The following is a 9,663-nucleotide window of genomic DNA, read 5'->3' as shown; positions in this document are numbered from 1 at the left end:
TAACTTCCTAGAGTGAGAATGATGATGTAACTTCCTAGAGTGAGAATGATGATGAAAAGATGGTTCTTTTCTACTCACATATGTAAGTCTGCTTTTCTCAAAGTAGTGCTAAACTGATCACAATTCTGGTGGGTTAAAATGATACTATTCAAAAATAAAGCAGATAATGCCTCTCCTAAACATATCCACATAAGACATTACAAATAAAACTGCAAATAAACTCAATCTTAAATTCAAGAGAATTTCAACACTTTGTCACACTAGAATATTGCTGTTGCCATCAGTGTTTGATAAAATACAATACCCAGGCCAATAATTAAACAATGCAAAATGTTACACAGAAATTGGCCCTCAGTTATTATTATTGTTATTATTAGCATAGTATAAACACTAATTATAATAAGCTCTGATGTATTCCATTGTGAGAACAGGAATACAATGATGAACTGGGAAAGAGAGGTGAATAAATTAAATGAAACTCCAAACCAACCTTGTATTACGTGATTAAAACACTTGTCAAAACATAATATTTTGAAAAGCTGACAGATTTTACTATAGAAAGGTTTATTTATGTATTGTATTAGATTTATACTGAAAATCCAATTCAATAGCTCTCTCCCCTTCTTAGAACTAGTGTGGTTCATCCAGTGGTGACATCATAAAGGGAGGCTCAAGAAGCCATGGTGCCCCTGAGCATCTAGTAGTCATTTAAAGATGAATCAGCTTTAAATATACAAAGTTATGGCTCTGGCAATTTGGCCATTAGGCTTGAATATGGGATTGTTTTAATATTCACTACTAGTAATGCTGAACAGAGATGGCAAGAAGGTAGCTCAGGTCAGCTCTTCCCTGTTTACTTAACCCTGATCAGTTGCTCTAGCATTACCCAGAGGCACTTTCAATGGATTGTTTGTTCACTAGCACCCTGCTATGCCGGCTGTCTCCTGGTGTTTCTTCATAATGCCCTGCTGTGCCTGAGGTGTTATTTGGCAACAAATGTTCAATTGACATTTTACTGTACAACATTTAATTGCCTGTTTGCTTCATTGTAAAAGGGAATAGTTGGGACAACCATTCAGAGGTAATCACAGTGTGTGGTTAACCCCTTGGTGGCTATGTAAGTGAATTTTATTCTTTAAACCTTTTCCAAAAGGAAAAGCAAAACTATAAATTCTAAGAATTATAACAAACACTGATTAACAGGCACTTCTAAACCCTTTCATCAAAATGTATCAGGGCATTTACCCAAGGTCTTATTCTTCATTTCTCTCCAGAGGTACTATTAAAAGACACACCAGAAAAGCACTGAAATAAGAAACCACTTCGAAGGCGAACTGGGAGCATTCTTCTATGACAATTTCAGAGAAACTGTGCATTCCGACCAAGGTTGTTGGGATACTAAGACAAAGCCACCAAGAGGCTCGGTGCTACACATACAGTCATGGTTCAGAGGGAGAAGCCCATCTGAGGCTGTAGATGCTAACAGCTATCCCCAGGCAAAGCTGGTCAGCTCCAATGAACTGTCAGGTTTTCTCTTTCAAATCCTGACATCGGTGTGTTATTTAAAGGTTTTAACACATATCTGTTGTCTTAGTTAGGGTTACTACTGCTGTGATGAAACACCATGACCAAAGCAACTTGGGGAAGGAAGGGCTTATTCAGCTTCCACTTCCACACCACTGTTTATCACTGAAGGAAGTCAGAACAGGAACTCACACAGGGCAGGGACCTGGAGACAGGTACTGATGCAGAGGCCATGAAGGGATGCTGCTTACTGGTTTGCTCCCCATGGCTTGCTCAGTCTGCTGTCTTAGAAAACCCAAGACCACTAGGCCAGGGATGACACCCCACACCATGGTCTGAGCCATCAGCCATAAATCAGTCACTACTTTAAAAAAAAAATGCCTTTTAGCCCCATCTTAGGGTAGCATTTTCTCAGTTGAGTCTCCCTCCTTCCAGATAACTCTAGCTTGTGTCAAGACTAGCCAGCACACAGATATAAGAACAAAAGTCTATACGCTGATTAATTCCAAGGCTACTCTACAAAAGCTTATGTAACTCTGGCATGCCTAAAAATTGTAAGTAGTTTTTTTTCAATCATGTTTAATTTCACATTATAACTGTTTATAAAACTGTGTTCAGAGTTCCAGTTGAAATCCTCTTCGCCCCATTCCCCTATAATAAAAATATGCATTCAGTGTACCAGATATCTGATCCTTCTATGTATCAATTTAAAGAAAATTCAATTCTTCTCACAACTCCGTCAGTCTTTAGGGACACAGGAAAGAAACTGGCCTAATGTAAAACAGGTATGAGCTTCAAAACTGACACCACTAAGAGGTGTGGGTTCCATACATTGACAGGTGAGCTCCTTAGCCAATACACACCAGCCAAACTGCTTTTCCACATACAACATTGACCTAACAAAGGGCCACAGACTCCAGGAAGGGATGTTAACCCCCTCCTTGGCCATGGAGCTCCAGATGGCCTAAACTGGGGGGAGGAAGGAAAAAAGGGACAACTCACCTCACCAACCCAAGATTCAGATTCTTAATGTGCTCAGCTTGTTTCTAACCTACAAAGTGTTGAGTTATGAACTTACTGCATCTGAGGAAATGCATGATAACACAGTTTCAGCTGTTAAGCAGGCATGACTGTGAATCCTGACTCTGCCTTGAATTAAATATCTCTGTGCCTCCCTTATACCAGAAGATTCACTGTGAGAATAGGAAGTAAGAAAGCCTGTTTGTTATTTAACCACTGTAGGCAACACGCAATGTAAATTCCATCCTCTTTGCCTCTCTGCTGACTCATAACTTGGTCATGAGAGTCAACTGGTACCCAAGATGCATCTTTGAGGTTGCAGCTCACAGCACCAGACACGGTAAAACTGGTCATGGCAACTCCTTGATGAGGCACAGACAACACCCGTTCCTTTAGATGCTTTGCACTATGTCCTGGGTCCTCACTCCCAGCACCAATCTTCATCCCACATGAATTCACCATGCAGTGCAGTCAGTGTGGTAGTCGTTCTTCTTTGCCTAGGTTATATATACTTAGTTGGAATAAAAGAAATCAGACAAAAGGAGAAACAAAAATGAACTGTTTTCAAAACAGTTATACATCTCAGTTCCCACTATCTAATATAAAGAATAAGCTACAGTGTTTCTTATTTCTACAATATTATAGTGTTAGGGTTATTGGCTACAATTTTAAATGAATGGTATTTTAAATATTAGAATATTGACCTCAAATACTAGATAAGCACTCTAATTTGTTAGAAATATATTCAAATACAAAATAGCACATTGATATTAGATACCTTTAGCCTTCTCCTAACTTTTCATCTGAAATCATGTGCCACGCCCAGTCCAGTGAAGTCTGCTTGGCAGGCCAAGAGGCCTGGGAGCACTCACAAGTCAAAGAGTTTCAAGGAAACTTGGCCTCCTGGAACCTTGGCATTCTCATAGCCCGTATACTCAAACCCTATCCCCACGTTAGTATGGTGTATGCTCTCTTTCAGTATTATAAGTGCCTTTAAAGACTGAATTTTATCATAGGTGGGCCTCCACCAGTGTTCCAAGGTCCTAGAAAATCCTGGAATCCAAAGAGCTTGGTTGGAATTCAGTAGGAATTCAGTGAGAAGGTTACCTATTCAGTAAACATTCAAATTTACTTCTAGTAAAGACCGTGAAACAAATTAGGCATTACAAAGGACAGAGCCAGCAAAGCTCAGGGCTCTCTGCAGAGTGATTACTGAGGACAGTAACCCAAACAAGGAAATACACAATGGCCTAGCGAAAAGGTGGGTTTAAAACGAAAGAGTTAGGGAATCCCCCTCCCCCAAAACAGGATTTTTTTCACTAGGCTCAAAGGAATAGCATAATCAGGCATTTAGACTAGCTTTACACCTGGCTCCCTTCTTAGTGGTAAACAGCATCTTTTGATGTATACTTCTCTTTTGTTTTGTGTCACTGTAACTCGGTGGATGTGTCCCACCTGACTTTTCTTGTTTTTTCTTCTGTATAAAAAGTTTGATGCTCGACTTGAAAAATTACACTCAGATTCTACACGCTCTCTCGTGTCATTTCTGTTTGTCAATTTCCATCCGACTCCATGCCCATCTGTCCAAGACTCTGATTTGCATGGATTGAGGAGGGCCCGCTGAGCCCGGTCTGTGGCAATCATGTATCAAGGTATCTTGGGGTTTTATTGCTGTGAAGAGACACCAGTACCAAGGCAACTCTTAGAAAGGCAAACATTTCATTGGGGCTAAAGGAAGCCAGAAGACTGGATTTTTACACTGGACATAGCTCAAAGCCAGCCCCCACAAAGCCACACTTCCTCCAACAAGGCCATACCTATTCAGACCATCACAAGGAAGAAATTAAGATGGACTCAATGAGTACAATGCTGCACACACACACTGCAAAACATGAACTACTTATCAATGGCAATCCTGTAAAAAAAATAATTATACAAGAAAAAAAAGGTAGATGGATTACAGAGAATCTAGCTAAATTCATATAATATTTAAAAAAAAAACCCTAAGAGTATAAAGAAGAAAACCACATTGACATTAGGAAGGTTTGTGAAGATGGGCACAGATGACAGTAGAATTGTTTCCCTCAGCTCAGAAGGAAATTGTTTTCTCAGCTATACATATGTTTTCAAATTAGGAAGGGCAAATTCGCTATAAATATCCCTTTAATTAACATACATGGAAGCCTGTTTTCTGGTAGGGTAAAGGAATGCATGTTTTTAATCTAATATTCACGCTAATAGAGAATTCACACTAAGATAATTAAAACCAATAATCTAAATCAACTTGAGAAGACTTTAATATTTGACAAATCACAACCTTTCTTTAGATCATAGGTATGGTAGAAATGTCAACTGTTGTTGTGAGATAGATAGATAGATAGATAGATAGATAGATAGATAGATAGATAGATTATAGATAGATAGATAGATAGATAGATAGATAGATAGATAGATAGATAACACAAACTCAGAGATCCACCTGCCTCCCAAGTGCTGAGATTAAAGGCATACACCAACATCACCCAGCTTAATATATTTTAATATAAAAGAAAGTTCTTTATTACATATATGTTTCAAAATCAAATAAAAAGACAGCATACGTATTGCCACCCCTTGGTACAAAACATACACATCGATTACATGTATTTTGGTTTAAATATAAAATCCTCCAAAAAGAAAAAAACCTCGTGTCTTGAAAGTTTGATCATGAGTTTGATGTTCAGAGGTGCCACTGGGAAGATAATTGGATCATAAGAGTGGAGATCTAATCAGCAGATTCGTCCACCATGACGGGTTTATTGGGATATGGTGATAAGTAGGAACTGATGCCCAGTTGCAGGAAGAAAGTCACTAGGGACAAGCCCTTGAAATGTAAGCCTTGTCCTCAGTCCCTTCTTCCCTCTGCTTCCCGGTCACCGTAGAGTGATCTGCTGTCCTCCTCTCTGTCCCTCTGCTATGGTGTATGGCCTCACTACAGACCCAGAAACACAGCCAGTGAGGATGGGCTGAAACCTCTGAAACCATGAGCCACAATAAATCTCCCCTCCTTTGATGTATTTCATTATAATGACATGAAGTGACCAACATACATGTTCTATGCCTTTTTAGAAATTCTCATCTTTACTGCATTAAAGTAACCAAGTTATGTGACAGAAGACTTAAGATGTAAATAAAAATGTTCCTGATCTCAGGAAGAGTGGAAGAGAGCCCCCCCCTCTGCCTCTCACCCCCCTGAGAAGAAGAAATAAAGGCCTCTGGAAGCATATCCCAGCAACTGCCACCCACCGGAGACCAGAGCATCCTTGAAGCTCAATGTGCTCAGCATAATGACCTTAGTCAATCTTCCGGGCATCGAAAATGTATGATGCAAATGTGAAGGTATGAAACCAATGACACTCTAACCAGATTTCACTGTGCATGTTAAGGACCTCAACAATTAGTCACAGATACGTCATACATGCCTACAAATGCATGGGCTATTTTGGAAAGGTGCATAAGAAAATGATAATAGTTGTAGGATAGACTAGGTGAGGGGGAGTGGAGTGTGGAGTAGCAAAGCATCTTATTTTCACACTCCTTTGCAAGATTTAATTGTTTTAAACCATTATATATATTCTTCAAATAAATCTAATTTAAAATAGCTCATCTAATTTTTGCAGTACCTTTAACTTTATATACCATTTACTTAATTTCCATTAAATAGAGAAAATGTAATATTCTGCTGTCTTCCCTTCTGTCACAAAAACAAAATTCAAAGCAAAAGAGGCACTATTACTTGCAATAACCCTTATGAGAATGTAAACCACATGCCAATCATATAATGTAAGGGTGGGGCTTATTTATTTTGAGGCCATGTATGTTCAGGAGGCTAGGTTTGAAATAAGGATCCTCTTGTGTCAGCTTCTTGAGTGCTGAGTCCCAAACTTCCATGTGAGCACAACCCTTGGATTTCAGACCTCTAATAGCACCCAGGCAGCACAGAGCAATTTCAGAGAGGTGAACTTGCTGCAAGAATCTGCATAGTCCTTAGACCTTGTGACTTGTGTTTTTCACAATATTATAAAGAACCACTGCGTTTATCGTCATGTATTTTAAACTACCTTACAATAACTATTTTCATACACACAGGACCACATATTGTAATCCAAATGTATCTGTTTCCTAATTATGATACTTGCCAGACAATATGATTTCTGACTTGTAGTATTAAAGGCCATTTCTCCTTTATCCAGATTCACATTCAGAATATAAGTCTCTTTGCACGTTATAGAAGAGCACAGATAAACAAACAAACAAACTACTACAGGATATTTTAAATTACCATCCACTTTTGACATAGAAGTCTCCCTGTACCTTTTAAATTTCCATGTGTCCATGCTGAAGAAAAAGCATAGATAGTGCCTGGAGATAGGTGGATGCGGGCACAAACACTGGTGCTGCTAGCGTGGGAAAGAAGACACGCATTACATCGTGATTGCTTGGTTTAAGCCTAAGCAAGCTTTCTGAATGTATGAGCCTATCCAGTAAGAATAATAGGTGGCTCCTAGACCGTTTACTGTTGCCTGTGGTGTATTGTGTTTATCACGTATGGGTGGACATTCACACTGACTGCTTTACCAAGATCAGCTTTAAGATCTTCACATAGATCTATGCTAGGAGGCCCTATTCCAGGGCTAATACCAGCGCTCTTACCTGAAAAGATTACTCCAAAGTCATGCACCCAAAAGATGAACTTTCGAACATGGGAAACAAGTTCAAAGTGGAAGACAGAAATATATAAATAGGACGAAGAAAGGTTTACAATTCCTTGGCAGATGGCTAAAGGCAAATCCTCTGGGGGTGCTAGGGGAGTCTGGGAACGTTTTCCCGGATGTGTGTTTTCTGCAGCGCAAAACCTTTGAGCTCTTCCTTCATTCTTTCTATGCTGCAGCGTCCGCTGCAAACTCTGCCTGCCTATCTGCAAAGTTCAGGCATTTCAGGATTTCAGAACCATTTGTGTCTGGGGGAGATTTCCCACACACAATTAAAAGTAAGCTGTGCTTTGCCATTGCTGTTCGGGAAAGCTAGCTCTCCCCCAGAGAATGCACAGCCAGCCCGCAGGTCTGCATTTATCCCAAGTCCACCCTTCCTCCTCCCATCCACCGATTAGGGAGAAAATGAGGGAAAGCATCCATCAAACCGCAGAAGCGCAGAGCGCAGAGAGGAACTTTTCCTCCGCTGTCAGAGAGGAAGTCACTTCTGCTTCTCAAGGCCAACAGCTGATTCTGGGAACCTCCGGACTACGCAGGAAGGTTTGGCGACGAAGGAGGTGGGAGAAAACAATGCCCAGCCTGCGACGCCTAGGGCAATGAACATCCTGCCCGGGGGTTGGGGGGGAAATGTCCCCTACCCACCCGACACCCATACCAGGCTCTGGGCCTCTGCTGCTCCGCTTACCTTGATGATGCTGCTGCGCCGGGGGGTCGCTCGTGCAGCCTCCAGGAGGCCGGCCTCGCTATCCGCGGGAACCCCCGCAGCGCCCGGCAGCGCGACCCCACTGCGACGGTCCCTCATGCGGCCCCCCAAGGCCGCGGGTAGGGCGTCCCCTGAGGCAGCGTCGGCGCCGGCTCGGGGGTCGTCTTCGCCCCCGGCAACGTCGAGAGGCGCCAGAGCCTCCTTACTAGCCGCGCCCTCAGCCATGGCCAAGCACGTTCTAGGCTCCGGGCGAGACAGCACGACCGCCAGCGGCGTCCAGCCCCGGGCACGGGTGCGCTCAGGCACCAGGAGGAAACCCCGCTAGACTTTGTTTTAGCGCGCGACGGCCGCTGCAGTGGCAGCCGCAACTTTGGAGAGAGGAGACATCGCTCCGGCAGAGGCGTCCTCGGGCTGTGGTCCAGGAGGTCAGCGGGCCGGCGCGGACGGGCGACGGGGGCGGGGAGAAGATGTGAGCGGGAGGGAGAAGCAGGCGAAAAGCAGCGGGAGGTACCGGAGACGCGAGGCGAGCGCCGGCTCTGTGCAGACAAAAGGCAGCGGGCGCAGGAGCCAGGAGCCTCCGGAGCCAGGACGTGCGCGGCTGGAGCGGTGACTGCGGATCGGCCACCAGCCACCTGCCCGCCGACCGCAGCGCGGCGGCCCCAGGAAGTGCGGCGGCGGCGGCCTCCACTCCGCTCGCCTGTGACAGGGAGGGAAGACTTGTTTTGACAGCCCGTGGGGATTGGCAGGCTCCCCGGCCTCTCAGGAGCCGAGACTCGCTGGGGGGGTTCGGTCCGACCAATCCTCACCGCGGAGGGGTGTGCCCGAGAGCAAAGAATGGAATGTGTTCTGTTGCTCCGAGCCTGCCCAGCCCCGCTGGCCCCGGTACTAGGCGAGGATGCGCGCGCCAGTGTGCGCACCCACAGGCACTCAGAGTACATTTTAGGAAGTTTAGAAAGGCGAAAGCGGCCTGGAGGTGCAAGAAATGGTGGGGTGGGTTGCGGGCAGCAGGGAGACACCGGAGGAAACACTCTGCGAAACAGCAGATCTGGAATAAAGAGGGTGTTGAGCAAGAAGGTCAGAGCGTTTGGGAGGTATAGTAGTGACACTTGGCACAGCCAAGGGTTAATCACTGGCTCTCCTGCCAATCCTTAGAAGTGAAGTCCACGCACTAGGACCATGGAGTTCCAGTTTGTTCCAGCGGATTCTACATTCACTCAGTAATCTGAATCAATACAACAAGGAGTTGGGTGAAAGGGGTAGGTAGTGTAAGAGGAAACAGAGCAACGAAAACCCTGGGAACGCCGCCGAAGGAAACACAGAGATGATGGAAGCCAGATAGCGACAAGGTCATTGGCAGGTTTAGTTTCTACCCTAAAACCTTTCCGACGAGGGTCCAGCCTCCTTTCTACATATAATTCTAAATCAATACATTTTTCTTCTTCCACTAGGCTTGTAACCAAGAGGAGAGCAGGGATTCAATAGCATTAACCACACCATGAGCAAATGTAGACAATGGCTCTAAGGTCCCTGGAGAGTTGGACGACGTATTAAATCTCACTTAGATCATTAAATGCATTTCAACTACTAATTATTTCATAATTCAAGATTTTACTTCTTCCTTACGTGGCCAACAGCATCAGGAAATTTTTCAGCCCTTCAGAGCCA

At 43.8% G+C, this 9,663-nt stretch overlaps 1 protein-coding gene across 1 annotated transcript in view; it reads right to left on the bottom strand.

The window, feature by feature from the left end:
• Positions 1-8,693, bottom strand: part of Plcl1 (phospholipase C like 1 (inactive)) — a 330,244-nt gene extending 321,551 nt beyond the window's left edge. Inside the window, exon 1 of the mRNA XM_021197774.2 lies at positions 7,981-8,693. Within this exon, the coding sequence (XP_021053433.1) occupies positions 7,981-8,223 (243 nt within the window). The 5' untranslated portion in view covers positions 8,224-8,693. The remainder of the gene's footprint in view (positions 1-7,980) is intronic.
• Between the last annotated feature and the right edge of the window lie 970 nt (positions 8,694-9,663).

This window comes from Mus pahari, chromosome 5 (assembly GCF_900095145.1).
Source record: "Mus pahari chromosome 5, PAHARI_EIJ_v1.1, whole genome shotgun sequence".
Lineage (NCBI taxonomy): Eukaryota > Metazoa > Chordata > Mammalia > Rodentia > Muridae > Mus > Mus pahari.
Note: the sequence above shows the minus strand (reverse complement) of the source record. Positions and strands in the feature narration are given on the sequence as shown.